Below are 19,627 nucleotides of genomic sequence, written 5' to 3'. Positions count from 1 at the left end.
ATTGGTACCAAAATTCTGTTTTTTAGAGTTTCGGTTACTATTGAGCCGGGTCACTCCTTACGTACAGTTCGTTACCACGAACTGTTTGATAGAATCAGAATTCTCTTAATTTTCGTTCTATAAAATTTTGGACTCAGAAAAACTGAATTTTCAGTTCATCGTCTCTCCCATTTTCCTCCCAGTTAATTTAGATAAAACGAGCCTTTGACAATATTTCGCATGCTTCTGCTCTTTCAGTTCTGATTAATGGTGGGATTCCCCTATCTGTGGTTAGAGTTCTTAGATCCTGGCATTCTGTGCTTAGAATAATAATGGCTGCATCTACTTCTGATTTTTTTTTTCTAATCCAATTCCCGTTGGTCATAGAGTTGGACTTGGACAAGATAAAGTTGCATCCGCTTATGTTTTTAATATATGTTTGGCGGAGCGTCTCTGCTCACTATAGATATAGGTAGATCAGTGCATTTCAAAAACCCAGGATCCAAATACACAACAACAAAAAATTATACAAAACAATGAGATCACTAACAAAACAAACTAAAAAACGATAAATGCATAATTTTTAACATAAATGCCCAAGAACCATTTATGCCTAAAAAATATTTATCTATAAAAACACCAGTTCAAGTTATTTTGTGGGGTTTCCAATTTGTAGAATACCAGGAAGCAGCAAATCAATCCCATGTAAATATTTCCCCCTTAAACCAAAGAGCACCGGACACTCCCAGAGAATATGATCGTAATCTTTATCCTCATCTTTACAAAGGGGACATGCATACCGCCCTTCAGGAACCACTCAATTTTTATCAAAAACCTTTTGCCTGCTCTGGATTGGAAGGTAAATTGCACTAAGTTGAATTCATCGACATAGAACCATAGCCCAAGTTGAATCCATATAAAAAACAATTTAAAATAAACTTCATCTCTATATACAACCTTTATCTTTCGGGGGCGGGACGTGTCTTTTATTGCATATGCTGATGATGTCATTTTGTTGAGCCATTCTAAAGCTAGTCTAATTGAAAATTTTAATATTCTTTCCAGTATGCTTAAAGACAGAGGTTTTTCTATCACTGTTTAAAAATATCAATATTCTTCTATCAATGGTAATAACCGAGCTGAAGTAATTTGTGACAAGGGTGCTTCACTTTCTGTTTTTGGGACTGTTGTATATCTACTACTACTACTAACAGCTCACCGAAGCACCAAGCTACCTGAGGCCAACACAGCTACGCCCGCTCCTCCTCCATCCTATCTATTCAAAGCCTCCCTCTTTACACCCTCCAAGGAAGTTCCCATTTCCTTTAAATCTTTCTGTATGATATCCTCCCATCGAAACCACGGACGACCTGCTTTCCGTTTAGCCCTAGACGGTTGGCCGAAAAGGACAATCTTTGGCAATCCGTCACCCTTCATCCGCAAAACGTTTCCTAGCCATGTCAACCTTTCTCTCATTATATCCCTAAAAAGTAGGATTGAACTACATCTTTTGTACAGCCTACTGTTTGAAATACGGACAGTTAGCCGGGTACCCAGAACAATCCACAGACAATTTATCTGGAAAACATATAGTAAATCTTCATCCGCCTTTTTGAGCGCCCATGCTTCAGACCTACATTTCACCATGTTCATCATTGTAGGTTCCAATATTCTAATTTTGGTTTGCAGACTCATCTTCCTATTCTTCCAAACTTTTTTTAGCCTTGGTGACTTAGTCTTCTTAACATTAATTTTCAAACCAATTCTAGCATCCTGAACTCGCAAAACCTCTAAAAGTTTCTTCAATTTGCTCACACTTTCATCTAAGATGCATAACTCAAAGCATAATCTAAGTCCAGGAAAGTTTTTCCTCCCCATTTGATTCCGTGTTTTCCCATTGCCTTTCTGTACATCAGAATGGTCCATATAAAGAGGGATTACTTTAATACATTTGTCTGGTATGCCATACAAGGTTAAGAAATTCGCTAAAGCTCTTCTATTAGTAGAATCGAACGATCCCTCATCACGTGGATACCAAGTTAGCTTATGGGCCATTTTATTGCCAAATACTGTATTGGTTATAACTAGATTTTTATACCTACAAAATTGCAAAAATTCTGTAGTAACTATCTATCCCTATTTCTACCGACCTGGGTGTTAAGATCTGCTAGTGAAAACACCATATTTTTACCTGGGACCCTATCTATGTGCTCCTGTAAATGCAAGGAAAATTCATCAGAGTCACTACAATCTCCGTCAGTTGGTTCTACAAGGGCGTATACTACTGTAAATGATACCCTAAACTTTTTAGTCATAGAATAAGCAATTAGTGTTCTATTAATAATACCGTCCCAGTGCAAACAAGACTTAGCAGCTTCCTTATCCATCATGAGTTCTACTCCCTGTCTATGTACCCCATCCTTCCTGTCTGAGCAAATAAATTCTATATCCCCTAATTTCATCCTTCCTATCCCTGGGATGCGTTTCTGAAACCCATTATAAATCCAATTCGAAACGTCTGAATCCGTCAGTCATAATATCAATACGATAATTATCTATTTAACATCCTATCATTCCAAGTTCCAATTTTCATATTCTTTAAATTATTGAACTTATTTTGGCCTCAGGAAAAGCAATGGTCCCGGATGCCAGTGTAGGACGGGGACCAATATATCTTCTCAAGTCTACACCGAAGTGCTCAAGTCGTCTTAGAACCAGACAGCAGGAAGTCTCTGAGACATCCAGTATATAGAGGCCAGTGAATAGAGCCTTTTTGCAATCCTGGACCATCTTGATCACAACATGGTTTCTAGCACTTGGTGATGCTCCTCTATCAACAAGAGTTAAAATCCTGCAAAGACAATCTGCCTGCAAATAGTATGCCTACAAATATTTTGCTACGATGGGGAGGCAACCCTTAGTAGATAAATTAGCTAGGAAGTGGTTTTTCAGACCGAAAAAGCCACCAAAATAGACCAAGCCCAGAATAATTATCCATTAATAAGTATACCTTGCGAATGCTGTGTCGTTGGTTACCTTATTGCACTTCACCTCGAGATTTGAAGTCGGTGCTAATTTTAAATATTAAAAAAAGAAAAAAAAATGAAAGGCATTCGGTTCAATAATACGGCTTGCGTGGTATCTATCGTAGTGATGTTTTAGGTTCTCTTTTTAATTCAGTTGCCCCCCACATGTTCTCTATCCGGCCTTTCTTTTTCACGATTTTTAAATGTGCGATTTTTCTTCAATTTGCGTTAGCAATTTTTACTATCATGTATTTTTACTTGGTTTTCAAATTTTTTTTAGTAACACTGAATTAATTTTGAGATTTGAAATAAAAGAGCCGCTGGAATTAGCTAGGATTAAGATCGATAATTTTTACATTGTCTTAAAATATTTTCTTTATGCTCAACGTTTTCCGTTTTTTTTTCAGAATTTAAATAGTGTTTAATATTTTTTTGTTCTTTAAGTATTTTATTCAGTTATAATACTAAGCCTATTGTAAGTTAATTTTTTGTTTCATTTGTTGAAGATTTTTTGCAATTTCATTTGTATATTTTATATACTCTTCGATTTTGAGAGAAAAAAATATAAATAAATAGCTTGTTCTCTGCATTTCTAACGGCTCAAGTCGATCATACTAGGTATAGCTATGGCTCTATTAAATGTAACAATGATACCTTCAAGGGGGGTTAGAATTTTTTCTATTTCAATATGTAACCTAGTCTCAGAGAGGTTATGTATGGGAAATTTTACCTGGAAGCTGTTCATTCTTGGTTTCAATTAAATAAAAAAAAACAAGTTTTTTAAACTGAAAGTAAGGAGTGACATTAAAACTTAAAACGAAAAGAAATTATTCCGTAAATGAAAGGGGCGGTCCCCTCCTCAACGCCTCGCTCTTTACGCTAAAGTTTTACTTTCTCACAACTCTATTTTTGTTAAACAATAAAAAACTTTAGCGTAAAGAGCAAGGCGTTGAGCAGGGGACAGCCCCTTTCATATAGGGAATAATTTCTGTTCGTTTTAAGTCTTGATGTCGCTCCTTACTTTCAGTTTAAAAAACTTGTTTTTTTTATTTAATTTCTGATCGTTTTTTAGTTAATGCAGCTTTTATTTTGGCTCACCGTCATTGAATAAGTAAACAAAATTTGCATAAAAATTTTACTTTTCTTTTAATAAATGGCTGTCACTAAATTTGGTTCTGACATACTTTACAAATTAACTTACGTAACAAACTTCTATATTCGTATATTTTTCGTCTGGGAAAAATACACAGTTGTAGATATTTGCAGATATGAGTTTGAAACCTATGTAATAGGGTTTTCTGATACGCTAAATCTGACGGTGTGATTTTCATTAAAATTCTTTCACTTTTAGGGGATGTTTCCTCCCTCTTTAAAAAATCAGATAAATTTTCTCAGGCTCGTAGCCTTTGATGAGTAATTAAATAAAAAAAACAAGTTTTTTAAACTGAAAGTAAGGAGCGAAATTAAAACTTAAAACGAACATAAATTATTCTGTATATGAAAGATACTGTCCCCTCCTCAACGCCTCGATATTTCCGCGAAAGTTTTTTATTTTTTTAAAAAATAACGTTGTGATACAGAGTAAAACTTTAGCGTAAAGAGCGAGGCGTTGAGGAGGGGACAGTCTCTTTCATATACAAAATAATTTCTGTTCGTTTTAAGTTTTAATGTCGATCCTTACTTTCAGTTTAAAAAACTTGTTTTTTTTTATTTAATTTTTGAACGTTTTTGAATAAATGCAGGTTTTGATCTTGGCTCACCGTACATGAATAATTAAAACAAAATTTTCATATTAATTTACTTGTATTTAGTTAAATGGCTTTCTCGAAACTTGTTTAATTTTATTTACGAACGTTTTTATTAGTAATAAATATACGTAACTTACGAATTAACTTACGTAATGAGCTTCTATATTCCTATATTTTTAATACGTTTATTAGCGGGTTCGCCCCCTAGTCAATAACTTTCTCTTTAAGCGAAACTCCAAATTTGGTCCCAATTCTTTAGAAATGACCGCTTAATCACAAAAGCTGTTAATTAGAATAAATAGCTCTTATGAAAGTACTAAAAAATCTTTGGCTTAAAGAGCGAGGCATTGACTACGGGGTGAACCCAATTATATATGTAATATTTTCTGTTCGTTTGAAGTTTCGATGTTGCTGCTGTTGCAGTTGAAATACCACCCCCCCCCCCACTACCAGGAAAAATCTCCCCTGAAAACGTCTGTATACTTCCAAATAACCAATACTATATGTTAACATTGGGTAAAGTTTATAACTTTCAGCCCTCCCCCCGGGAATTTTGGGGGACTAAGTCATCCTAAAAGACATACTTATTATATTTTCGAACATCCTGAACAAAATGGCTAGCTCAAAATTTTGACCAGGTGACTTTGGGAAAAAATGAGCGTGGGAGGGGGCATAGTTGCCCTCCATTTTTCGGTCACTTAAAAAGGGCACTAGAGCTTTCAATTTCCATTCCAATGAGCCCTCCCACGATATTCTAGGACAACTGGTTCGATACGATCACCCCTGGGGGAAAAAAACAAACAAAACAAACAAACAAATAAACACGCACCCGTGATCTTTCTTCTGGCAAAAACTACAAAATTCCACATTTTTGTAGATGAGAACTTGAAACCTCTACAGTGGGGTTCTTTGATACGCTGAATCTGATGCTATGATTTTCATTAAGGTTCTATAACTTTTAGGGGGTCTTTCCCCCTTTTTTCGAAAATCAGCCAAATTTTCTCAGGCGCCTAACTTTAAACATCAATTAAACTTGATGAAACTTATATATTTGAAATCAGCATTAAAATGTGATTCTTTTGATGTATCTATTTGTATCAAAATACCGTTTTCTAGAGTTTCGGTTACCATTGAGCCGGGTCGCTCCTTACAGTTCGTTACCACGAACTGTTTGATACTCCACTTAATAAAATTTATATATTTAGAATCAGCATTATAAGCCCATTCTTTTGATACAGTTATTGACATCAAAATTCCGTTTTTAAAAGTTTCGATTACTATTGAGCCGTATCGCTTGTTTTTTCTTTATTGTTTTTTTTATTACGTATATATTATTACGCATATGAGGGGGGTTCTCCCCTTAGTCATTACTATGCTCTTTACGTTAAAAGTTAAAAAAAATGTTTAATTCACAAACCCCTGAATCACAAGGGCCGTTTAATTAGAATAGATAGCTCTTTTGAAAGCACTAAAAAAAACTGTAGCGTAAAGAGCGAGGTATTGACTTGGGGGAGAACCCCCTCATATACGTAATAACTTCTGTTCGTTTTAAGTTCTAATTTTGCTTCTTACTTTCAGTTGAAATAACTTGTTTTTTTTTTAATTTAATTTCTGATCGTTTTTTAAATAATGCTTGGAAATCCGGCGCCCCCTTCATAGAAATGTCCCTTACCCCAACGAAACATCCTCCACGTAAAGATTCTCCCGAGTAATCCCCACCTCCATCCCCCCCCCCACACCAGAAAAAAATCCTTCCTGAAAATGTCTGTATACTTCCCAATAACCAATACAATACTGGGAAATCCGGAAATCCAATATAATGCTGGGAAAACCGGCGCCCCCTTCATAGCAATGTCCCTTTTCCCATGAAAACTTCCTTCATGGTAAGATCCTCTCACATAACCCCAGACCCACTCCCCCCCCCCCTACCAGAAAATATCCCCTCTGAAAACGTCTGTATACTTCCCAATAACCAATACTATATGTAAAGATTGGGCAAAGCTCATAACTTTCAGCCCTCCCCCCGGGGACTTTGGGGAATTGAGTCCTCCTAGAAGATATAGTTATTATATTTTTGACCATGCTGAACAAAATGGCTATCTCAAAATTTTTATCGGGTGACTTTGGTGAAAAAATGAGCGTGGGGGGCCTAGTTGCCCTCCCTTTTTTTGGTCACTTAAAAAAAGGGCACTAGAACTTTTAATTTCCGTTTGAATGATCCCTCCCACAATATTCCAGGACCACTGGGTCGATACGATCACCCCTGAAAAAAAAAACAACCAAAACAAACAAACAAAGAAAACAAACACGCATCCGTGATCTTTCTTCTGGCAAAAAATGCAAAATTCTCCATTTTCGTAGATAGGAGCTTGAAACCTCCGCAGTAGGGTTCTCTGATACGCTGAATATGATGGTGTGATTTTCATTAGGGTTCTATAACTTTTAGGGGGTCTTTTCGCCTTTTTTTGAAAATCAGCCAAATTTTTTCAGGCGCGTAACTTTTGAAAGGTAGGACTAAACTTGATGAAACTCATATATTGGAAATCAGCATTAAAATTTGATTCTTTTGATGTATCTATTGGTATCAAAATTCCGTTTTCTACAGTTTCGGTTACCATTGAGCCGAGTCGCTCCTTACTTATAGTTCGTTACCACGAACTGTTTGAAACGCTATATTCACCTTGCAACATATACACAATACAATGGAAACGCTTTAAGAAGATAATACACGAGTGCTTGTAAGAATATTCCTTTTTTAATACTCATTTTAACTTATAAATTTGTTTAGCCCTTCTAAATTTGAATAAGATTATGTGATAAGGATTTTTTCAGGTATCTCCCTCTTCTAATGTAATTTCTAATGCAAATTCTCTCTATAACTTTGAAGTTAATAGAAGTCAAATATCCAGAGCCGGGGAAAAATTAGCTCAATTTATTTAACAAAACTAGGAAGAATGTTCTAATCAATAATTCTAAATTTAATACAGGGACGGTATTATTCTAACGTTTATAGTTTTTAAGTCTTGTTTATGCATTTATTTTATTTTATTATTTGGGACCTAAAGAAAAGAGCAATGAAAAAGTTTTATTTGTAAAAATAAATGTTTTTTGAAACATCCAACTTGGTAGTGAGCTAGTTAATACCACCTTATTAATAAAAATTTTTTTATTTATCACTAAAAATCAGTTTCTGTTAAACATGCCGAGCCCATACCTAGGAAAAAAATATTGTAAAACATTCCTTTAGATTTAGAAAATACATTATAAGACTGGATCTGTTTGGGGATATAACGGGGGTAGGGGGGGCTGGATGCCCTCAAATCACTTCCGACTATTAAAAAGGACAATAAAACTTTCAACTACCAATCGAATGAACCCTTTTCGTAGTTTCTACAACAACTTCTTGTATGCGAAGTGCTCTGGTCTAAAAAAAAATAATACATTGTGCGCACATCGCTCTTTACTTAGGCAGTGCTATTGCGCTGCCTATGATTATTTTTGTGACAAATAAATGGAAGAAAATAAATTTTGACTAGTATAACTTACATATTTTCTCGGGCTGACTTCAAAATTGGGAATTTTCTAACAAATTGCTTGGCTTTTATTCTAGTTTTCATTCGTTTGGTTCAATTAGAGAAAAAAATGTTATAAAATGATGTGTTTAATGACTCTGCATATGCATTTTATGTATTCTGGAGGTATATACGAGATGATTTCCATCAATCTAGAAGGGATTCAAATTAGAAAAGTTTTTCTAAAGAGGAGGTTTCCCAAAATTTCACATTTTGTAAATCTATTGCAAGCCTAATTTGGGATCAGTTTTAACGCGGCAACCTTTTTTAATGTTTACAAAATGATGTTTTTAAGAGACATTTTGTGACTTTTAGTACCAGCAACCTTTCTTCTGAACAGAGAGCGTTCAAGCTCCATATTTTTTTTTATTCTAGACAAAAAAAAAATAGGAAATCCCAAGAAAACATAAGGTTCCCGAAAAAGATTTGTTTTTAGATGCGTAGGCCAACGTTTTGTGTGGAAAAGAAAAAAAAACTAATTTTAAAAATTTTGAACTTATTAGCAAAGGAGTGTAATAATGTTGGTGAAGATTAGAATTGGTGAACTAAAGAAGTTTAATTTGAAGATAGGAAAAAATATGATAGCACATACTCTTCTGTTTTTTTTTGTTATTTTTTTTCTAATTGACTGTTAAATAAATAAAGTCTTTACATGACTGTGAAGAAACCTAAAAAAAACGGTTGATTTAAGATATTGCCCAATGCAAATCTGGGAAATGAATTTTCTTCTAAAATGACTCTATTATAATTAAACTTCTAGATTCTTTCCCATGGGCGACTACAGAAATTTTTCCAGCGTAGCAGATTTGCAATTTTTTTCATTTAGTAGAGGAAGGGAGGGATAAAAACTGGAAAAAGTTTTGCCTGAAAAGAGGCATATTTTTTAATACTATAAGATGGGTTAGTCTTTTAAATGAGGCAACCATATAAGAAGAGTTACTCTGAGAAAGCGGATTCAATACCATATTTTCTCATGTACTGCGTTTGAGGTAATAAAATTTTTAAATATATCTTAAACTCCTCTTTTTACAATAACCATCAGCTGTCCATAGAAGTCACGCATAATCATCATTATGGGCAGACTCACCGAACTGAGTTGAGACTTAGGCCCCAAAATCCCATTTTTTTTTTCAGGAGCATAATTTCATTTATACATAAATTAAAAAAAACAAACGCCGAGGAATCTTTCGGCTCGTAAGGCCAACTCCAACTTCCAACACATAATTTAATATAAATAAACAAAAACAAAACATTACCCCCCCCCGAGGCGCAAACAAAACAACACAAATAGAAATTCCATTATGGCACTACTAAAAAAAAAAATGATAAAAAAAAATCAATCAAACTGATAAATATTATTACAAAAATCCCTCAATTTTCCCCGGAAAATACTTTGGTCATGCTCACGCACAACCCCACTTGGTAAATGACTCCAGGAGCTCGGCAAAACATGCCGAGCAGAGAACTGTGACCGGGTTGTTTCACACTGCGGCCGCCGAAAAGCATCTGCATTTCTTGCATTATAATTGTGAAGATCCACACTAGTTATAAACATGCCATTAAAACACTCTGAGGTAAAGTTATTAATAATATCAAACATTAGCATAGATCGATAGAAAAGGAATATACCTGCTAGAGGAAGAATATTCAGTTTCAAATACACATTTCTCACTGAATCTCTCGGTCCATAATTTGCTAAAATCTTAATGGCAGAATTCTGTAAAGCTCTAAGTCGTTTCAGATGGGATTGAAAAGTTGAAGACCAAACCGAACAGCAATATAAAAGGTAACAATGGACAAGTGAAAAATACAAAAGTCTAAGGACAATTTTCGGACAAATGTGCTTCAATTTCCTAATAATTCCAACATTACCGGCAATTTTAGATGTTATACAATTTATATGATCTGAAAAACTAAGCGTCTCATCTACAATAATGCCTAAATACCTAGGCGAGTGTACTCTATTAATAAATGAATTCCTACACCTCAACTTATCTATCCAAGGATAATACTTTTTAGAACGAGCAAACACTTCTTCCACATCCAAAAAAGTAGCCGTTGGGCTATTGGTACCCTTCCGGACGTTTTTATTTTCATATTTAAACAGAAAGGCAAACCCTATCTCAAAATTTTGTCTGAAGCTGGTGAGCTGCAAACTCTTGATAAGGGGGGGGGGTGCAATGAAAAACACTTGAATGGAAAAACCTTCCAGGGGAGGCTTTTTGACAATAGGTTTTTCCATTCAAGTGTTTTTCATTGCACCACCCCCCCCTATCAAGAGTTTGCAGCTCACCAGCTTCAGACCGGCTTCAATAGGCATCACCCACCCCTTAAAATAGAGAGGAGATTCACCGCCTACTAGCCAGGCATCAGGGACTAGTGGCACTTGATCCTCAGAACTAGTTGCTGGCAAGAGAACTTTTTTGTCCAACCTCATATTACTCCTCAAGGAATCTTTTTTTTTGTGCCACGATTGGCCCCTTATATGTCCAAGAATATTGGCCCTCTTGGGGATGTTGTATTCAGCCATTTCCGCCTTTAGTAAATTCAATCTGGTTGGTGCATTCGACAAAATACCCTTCCTTGCTGTCAGACACCGGGCAGTACGGAAAGTGGCTGGACGGTGTCTGAGATACCAGTAATAAACCCTTATTTGTGCCAACTGCTCTTAGGACACCATTAAATGGTTGTAACTACTACTCTCGTCTACATGATTTGCAATAGCTCAAACAATATTTAAATCCAATGTTTGCTGTACAATTAGATAAAGTGGAAAAAACAACCTTCATAGAATCATTTTGGAGCTCATGTGTCACCTCCATGATACTCTCGGGGTTTACTGTTTTTTACTCTCTTTTTTATGCTTTTAATGATTTTTTTAACAAAGCATTAAGTTTCTTTCTTTAGGTCTTTTTTTCTTGTATACTTCTTTCTTTTTTTGTAGATGCTGCCTTGAAGTTAAATTGGTAAAGAATTCAATATGTCATTTTTTCGCCATCGACTTCTACCTTATTGGAAGAATTTCTTCGTGTTGATACTTCCAATTGCACTTTCACCTCTTCCGCTGTTGATAAACACATCGGTAAGTTTGACAAAATCAAATCGCTTTGGAACAATATCAAATAGCTCAAGATATTGAATTCAACTTCATTTTACAGCTTTACTGTAACTACTACTTTCTGCTCAATGTAGTACCAATCTGCCAGAGGCCAACTCGGCTGCAAACAGTATTCTCCAATCTCAATCTATTCCAAGCTGGATTCTTTATCACCTCCCATGAAATTCAAATTTCTTTTAAATCTCATTTTTGTAATCTCTTCCAGCCCCATATGGGGACAACCTACCTTTAAAACCAAAAAAACAAAATCTTTGTTAATCGATCCTCCCTCATCCGTAAAACTTAACCTAGCCATCTTGACCCCTCTTTCATTATAGCCCTAGAAAGTGGGGTCAAACTACATTTCATTACAATTTATTGTCTGATATGCCGCAAGTCAAACGAGTACCTAAAATTATCCTTCGATAGTTCCTCTGGAAAACATTTAATAAATCTTACTCAGCCTTTCAATGCTCCCGTCATTACATTGTTTTCCAATATTTAAATCTTGGTTCACAGATTCATTTTTCGATTCTTCCAAACTTTTGAAAATTTCAAAAATTTCCAATCTGTGAAAAAAATTACACCCTTGTGCCTTGGCTATGCTTCTTCCCATGTGATTACTACATCCGCCTCCGCCATTTTTACTAATAATAATAATACAAAGGTAAGTGAAGCTATCTACTTGATCAATTTTTTCGTTGTCTAACATTATCTCTTCACCTTCATTTATTCTTAGTCTATGCGATTTAGTTGTTTCAGCATTAATTTTCAAGCGTAAATTATCCAGACATCTAAAAGTCCATTCATTGTGCTATAATTTTTATCTAGGATACTTGAATTATCTGCATTATACAGAGTATATGCAGGGTTGCCGCCAGCACAAGAAAAAAATTCATGGCAAGCGTAAAAAAATCCATGGCTTGTCCATGGCAGCCCACCCCCAGGGTTGCCACCAGCCGAAGAAAAAAGTTCATGGCAAGCACTGTTGCCAAAAGTGCGAAAAAAATTTCAATGACATAGATCTTCGTTCATATAGATGTGACGCGAAAGTGCACAGTTTGAATTTTTATTTTCTTTATGTAATAGTTCGTCGAATGCGCTAGAATATATTAACGTATCTCGAAAACCAACAAATTGTAGAATATTCCGTCATTAGGGAAAATCCGTGAGTAAATGCAAAAACCGTAAGATTGCATCTGTGTGAACCAAAAATAAAGCTAGGTTCTGACCGAAAGTAAGTAACCGTAAAAGAAGTAGGAAACTGCCATAAGCACAATGCTGGTCTCATATCAGGCTAGACCCTCGCGTCCGTTTTCATCCGGCTGATTTCTTCGTACGAAAACATAGGCGATTCTGCCAGAAGAAAACGTTTGCATGTAGAAACATGGGGGTTCCAGCCTGATTAGGTGCGGTCGATTTTCCTTTATTTCGACTTTATTTACTTTTGGTACTGAAAGAGCGGTATTCCGATTCACACCCCGACTCGACTGTTTTGCAACATGGAGATAAATGGCGTTCTTTTGCTAGGTGATAGGAATCGAAAACTGTTTTGATTTCCCTCTCTGCTGATAGAAGTACTGTGGTGCACAAGAATGAAAAGCTGACAGGTATTTCACTCTCAGTAGCCGCAACATGAATCTGGATTGCCGAAAACTGTTGCGATTGGCCAGATAGAGCTTCCTCTAGAGATTTGACCCGGGCTTCCAGAGATTTAAACTGGTTCGTGATACCGTCAAGCTTTCAACAAGCCGTCAAGCTCCGAGCCAGCGTCGAAATTGACAAAATCTCTCCATCCTTAGGTGAAGATGACAAATAATCATTTTGATCCTCTTCCAATGAGACTTCTTTACGGTTTTTTTTATTTCGTTCCATGAATAAGCAGTAAGAAAAAGTCTTACCTCAGCCGGCAATGATTTCTTATCCACGATGTTGCTTGCGTGCAGTGCTTTTAGCCGTTTGGCACGGCAAACACCTTTTCCAACGACGGTAGTCAATAGGCTCTGCTTGTAATGACTAAAATCCTTTATCCCAGATTATACAGACTTCGTCGTCTTCAATGTCATAATCCTCAATTAATCCATGCAAATCTCCAGTCCAAAGCAATAACCAGAGAACCAAAAATTATCTTTCATCAATTCAAAAGTTTAATCACACAAGCTATTTCACTTTTCAGCTATAACTACCGCACGGCACGGAGCGCCTAAGGTGTTACTCGCTCGGGGAATGAATCATGACTTTCTCGCGTGTTGCTCGGATCTAAACAAGTACCAAAATCTTTAATGTAGAGCATAGCATAGGACAATTCGCTACTGTTCTTTATATATATTTCTGCTGCGACCCACAGCCTAAGTATATAAACAATCATATACATTCGTTTCAGAAATTTGACACATCACTGCGCCACAAACGGACGGTGGTCATCACAGGACTTCCACTCTCGAATCTTAAAATTCGGGGACGAATCTTAAAAATTTGGAGAGTTTTCGGGGACAAGTCTTCAAGATTCGGGGAATTTTCGGGATAAAAATAAAATCAAACTTCGTTGCGAAACTTTGGCAGCCAAAATTGGTTTTAGCTTCGTTTTCAGGCTCAAGTAGGGCCTGGACCCGCATGGTAAATCAAGCCTTTTACAGAGTAGATTTTAGAGCCAGAGCACGGGATTGGAAACCATAACTGAAAACGCTTATTGCTGATATTGCAGCAAAAACTTCAAAATTGGATTAAAAAAGAAAGTGAACTGTAAATACCAGCAGATGTTTTCCAGTAAGTCATTAATCTCAGTAATTCATTAATAATATTTGAAAACAAAAACAAATATTGTTTGCGGTTTCTAGATAGATAAATTAAATAGAAAAAATTCAACTTAGAAGTATGGGGCAACATTAAAACTTAACACAAACAAGAAACAAATTAAACAAGTGAATTTAAACTTAAATTAAAAAGAGAATTTTGACGGCAATTGACACATTATTGGTTTTTCATGCTGATTTTAAGGGTTTAGGCGGTTACCCCCCCCCCCCCCGGGAAAAAATACCCCCCTCGGAAAGTCCCCTCGCGGAAAATACCACCCCCCTGCGGAAAATACCCCTTCGATATATACATTTTTTTCAATGTTTGTTTCTACTATGCTTTCCTTTCTTTTGGTTACCTCATAATTACTATATAGTCACCGATTAACCCCCAATCCTCCCGACAACCCTGCAGCAATCCATGTTCCAAATATAGTACTTATTGCAGTCTCATTTTTACGTCAGCCCATCTAATGCCTGGACATGATAGCTATAGGCTATAAATCATACAAAAATTACTTATTCTTTTTCTTCATACTAACATTATTTGGCATTATTAACCAACAATTCGTGATAAATAAGCCGAAAATAATACGAAACTTGACAAGAAAACAATATGAGCCAAATAACCAAATTTTAACTTTAAGCTGGAAATTTTCTTATGAATAACATTTTTGGGATCACTTCCGTTTAGATCTCCTATTCCCCGATTTTGTACATAGTTTATAGCTAAGTTTTGCCTCATTAGGAGGAGGAGGTTGGTGCATTTTTTATGGTAAAAAGATTATATTTAGGGATAGTTCTCAGGAAGAAATAAATTGTACCACAATCTCTTTAAATTCTTTTGTTTTTATCCCAGAATTAGTCTTTTAATTTCCTTTAAAATTTTAATTTCCTTCGCCTAACTAGCAGCTTTACAAGACCGTAAAAAGATCCTAAAGCTGCAATTTAAAATATTACGCCCACTGAAAATATTGCACGGCTGAAGGGGCCAGAATAATAATTGTGAGGGGAGTGCTGTATGAATAAATTTGAGGATAAAACGCGAACAGAAATTATTATATGAATTATATGCGAACAGAATTATATGAAGGGGGTTGCCTCCTCTTCAACACCTCACTTTTTACGCTAAAGTTTAAATTATCTCCCAATTCTTTAAGAACAACTTCTGAAACACTATGTTCGTTTATTTGGAACAATGCTTTTTTCAATAGTACTAAAAAACTTTAGCGTAAAGAGTGAGGTGTTGAGGAGGAGGCAACCACCTTCATATACGGAATAATTTCTGTTCGTTTTAAGTTTTAACGTCGCTTCTTACTTTCTGTTAAAAAAAGTTATTTTAAAAAAAATTAATTTCTGAAGGTTTTTGAATTAATCTGGGTTTTGAAATTAGCTAACCTTATTTGACTAATTAAAACGAAATTTGCATATTAATTTATTACATATATGGGGGGGTTCGCCCCCTAGTCAATGCCTCGCTCTTTAAGCTATTAAATAAAAAAAACAAGTTTTTTAAACTGAAAGTAAGGAGCGACATTAAAACTTAAAACGAACAAAAATTATTCCGTATATGAAAGGGGCTGTCCCCTCCTCAACACCTTGCTCTTCACGCTAATGTTTTAAAAATAAAGTTGTGAGACAGAGTCAAACTTTAGCGTAAAGAGCGCGGCGTTGAGGAGGCAGCAGCCCCTTTCGTATACGGACTAATTTCTGTTCGTTTTAAGTTTTAATGTCGCTCTTTACTTTCAGTTTAAAGAACTTGTTTTTTTTATTTAATTTCTGAACATTTTTTAGTTAATGCAGCTTTTATTTTGGCTCACCGTCATTGAATAAGTAAACAAAATTTGTATAAAAATTTTACTTTTCTTTTGCTAAATGGCTGTCTCTAAATCTGGTTCTGACGTAATTTACAAATTAACCTAAGTAACGAACTTCAAGTTGCAGATTTTTGCAGATATGAGCTTGAAACCTATGTAATAGGGTTTTCTGATACGCTGAATCTGACGGTGTGATTTTCATGTAATTGGACCAAGTCTAGACAAATTACTTCCCCTAATTTTCTTAATATGTCAAGACAATATCTTACTACTATGCCATCAGACTTTTCCAGATTTTCAGAATTTTTACCAATTTTCTCCATCTTAGAACTTTTTGCTTAATTCAAACTTTAATAACTTCTCTAATCCCTTGTTTCCATCTTTTTATAGGCAATATGATAACAATATGATTGATAAAAGAACATATAGAGGCACCAACGTGTCTTTTTTTTCCTAATATATTTTGTATAGAAGAAATAGTCACAGAAACTCAGAATGAGCTCGTTTGATTTGAGATTGAAAGTTCTAATGTCTTTTTAAAGAGTTGAAAGTTATTGCAGGGTAGCCATCCCCTCCCTCGTATTATGCTAGGGCCCTTTTTAATGTTTGAAAGTGAATGAACGGCAGCCTGCCTTTTTAATATTAATTAAAAAAAAAAACTTTCCGAAAAATAAGGTTTTCAAAAAAATTGAAGGCCATTTTGAACTTAAGCTCAGCAGATAAAATACTTGTTAAAATTCAAACTCAAAACGACCAGAAATTACTATTAAAGAATAAGAGAAACCAAAAACGCACGGAAATTAAATAAAAAATCATAGAAAAAGTATAAAACAATTAATGATATGAATAAATGAATAGATCTTAAAGCGAGTAATGCTTAGATTGAATATGAAAATCAAGCTTAAAACGAAAAAAAATATTTTTCTATTGATGTATAGATGAAACTTAAAACGAACAGAAATTAAATAAACAATCAATGCAAACAAACATACAATAGATTTTAACGTAAATTTATAAATAAATCTTAAAACGAGTGAAACTTAAATTGAATATGCAAATCAAGCTTGAAAGGAACAAAAATCACTACAAACAAGAGTTTGGGTATTGCCTCCTTCTCTCACTGTAAAAAGTCTAAAACCTACTGCGTCATTGGCGCTTTCCTGAAAACCAATTTTATTACAAATATTTTATTTTGTACTTGATATTGAAAATAAACATAAGAATTATAGTAAAATTTTCAACTGATGAGCTATCAGTAATTAATATTATTATACATCAAATATTAGTTTTATTTATTAGTTCTTTCTAAAGTTGTTCAAAACGAATATAATTTCACTACAAACAAGAGTTTGAATACTGCCCCCTTCCTCAACTGTAAAAAAAACAAAAGCCTACTGCATAATTAGCGCATAACTGAAAACGAATTATATTACAAATATTTTCTTTTCCAGTTCTTACAGCATTGACAATAAAAATGAAATTACAGTGAAATTAATTTGTGAACTGATTTATCTTTCAACAATTAAGATCATTATACATCAAATTTTCAATTTGATGTTGTTTATGCTTTCCAAGACCGTCCAAGACACATATAGTTTTCAGTAAAGCGCCAATGACGCAGTAGGTTTTAGACTTTTATAGTGAAAGAAGGAGGCGATACCCAAACTCTTGTTTGTAGTGATTTTTGTTCATTTCAAGCTTGATTTATATATTCAATTTAAATTTCACTCGTTTTAAGATTTGTTTATTAATTTACATTAATATCTATTGCACGTTTGGTTGCATTGATTGTTTATTTAATTTCTGTTCGTTTTAAGTTTCATTTATAAATCAATAGCAAAATATTTTTTTTCGTTTTAAGCTTGATTTTAATATTCAATCTAAGCATTACTCGCTTTTTTGCTATGATTGTTTTTTTAATTTCTGTTCGTTTTGGGTTTCATTTATTCTTTAATAGTAATTTCTGGTCGTTTTGATTTTGAATTTCAAAAATTATTTGTATCTGCTGAGCTTAAGTTTAAAATGGCCTTTAATTTTCTTTGAAAAGCTTATTTTTCAGAAAGTTGTTTTAATTAATTTTTGTTCGTTCTTGATTGCAAAAAGTTTTAAGTTTTTAAAAAATTCCTTATTTCAAAATAAAAGTTTTTAAAAAGAAAATCAAATGTTCATCAAAGTATCAAAAGTGGTATCAAAGTAACAATATCAAAGTGAACAAATGGGTTTGTGTCAACCTCGGAGTTTTTATTATCTCATGTTTGAACTATTTTAACAAAATGGCTATCTCAAAATTTTTATCGGATGGGTTTGGAGAAAAAAGAGCGTGGGGGGGGGGGGCTAATTGCCTTTCGTCCTCTTTTGACTTTTTAAAGGTGTACTAGAACTTTCTATTTCCAATCAAATGAGCCCTGTCTGAAGTTTATTCGAACATCCCTTCTATAAAAAGCATATATACCCCCAGAATATAAATTACAACGCCTGTCCCTGGGCCCCTGGGGGTTGTGTCGACCCGGAAGTTTTATTATCTGATGTTTGAACTATTTTTAAGAAAATGGTCACCTCAATTTTTTATCAGATGGGTTTATCCATCAGATAAGCCCAAAGGCATGGAGGGCGTGAGGGGCTAGTTGCCCTCTGATGTTTTTTTACTCTGAGAAAATGAACTAGAACTTTTAATTTCCATTCAAACGAGCTCTCTTTGAAATTTATACGAGCATCCCTTTCATAAGAACAATATATACCCCAGGACATAGTTTACAATGCCTGTCCCCCGGGCCCTGGGTGGTTGTGTCGACACCGAAGTTAATGTTATCTGACTTTTGAACTATTTTTTTAATAATGGCTATCTCAAAATTTGTATCGGATGGGTTTGGGGGAAAAGGGCGTGGGGGAGGGCTAGAGGCCCTCTGATCTCTTTTGGCTCTTTAACGTTCAAATTCAAAACTTTAATTTCTGTTCAAATGAGCCCTCTCTGAAGTTTATATGAGCATCCCTTCCATAAGAACCATAAATGCCCCCTGGGCATTACTTGCAATGCCTGCCCCCGGGCCCTGGGTGGTTGTGTCGACAGCAAAGTTTTTTATTTGACCTTTGAACTAATTTTAACAAAATGGCTATCTTAAAATTTTTATTGGATGCATTTCAGGGAAAAGGGGCGTGAGGGGGATAGTTCCCCTCTGATCACTTTTGACTCTAAGAAACTGAACTAGAACTTTCAATTTCCAATCAAATGAGCCCTCTCTGAAATTTATACGATCATCCCTTCCACATCAACTTACAACTTATCCCGGGCCCTGAAGGATTGTGTTGACCCCGGAGTTTTTGTTATATAATCTTTGAAGCGTTTTAAAAAAAATGGTTCTCTCAAAGTTCTTATCGGATGAGTTTGAGGAAAATAGGAAGTGGAGGAGGGGGGCTAGTTGCCCTCCGAGCGCTTTTGACTCTTAAAAAGTGAACGAGAACTTTCAGTTTCCAAACATATGAGCCCTCTCCGAAGTTTAGACGAGCATCCCTTTCATAAGAACTATATATGTCCCAGAGCATTACTTACAACGCCTGCCTCCGGGCCGTGGGGGGTTATGTCAACCCCGGAGTTTTTA

General features: G+C 35.1%; 1 protein-coding gene across 1 annotated transcript in view; it reads left to right on the top strand.

Moving 5' to 3' along the window:
* The window catches only part of LOC148942102 (Na(+)/citrate cotransporter-like), a 160,089-nt gene that overhangs the window by 6,918 nt on the left and 133,544 nt on the right, over positions 1 to 19,627 (top strand). The window contains exon 2 of the mRNA XM_089103718.1: positions 11,270 to 11,407. Within this exon, the coding sequence (XP_088959844.1) occupies positions 11,306 to 11,407 (102 nt within the window). The 5' untranslated portion in view covers positions 11,270 to 11,305. The remainder of the gene's footprint in view (positions 1 to 11,269; positions 11,408 to 19,627) is intronic.

The sequence above is a fragment of the Artemia sp. Qi Xiang Cuo genome, chromosome 17 (assembly GCF_049724085.1).
Source record: "Artemia sp. Qi Xiang Cuo chromosome 17, ASM4972408v1, whole genome shotgun sequence".
Classification (NCBI taxonomy): domain Eukaryota; kingdom Metazoa; phylum Arthropoda; class Branchiopoda; order Anostraca; family Artemiidae; genus Artemia; species Artemia sp. Qi Xiang Cuo.
Note: the sequence above shows the minus strand (reverse complement) of the source record. Positions and strands in the feature narration are given on the sequence as shown.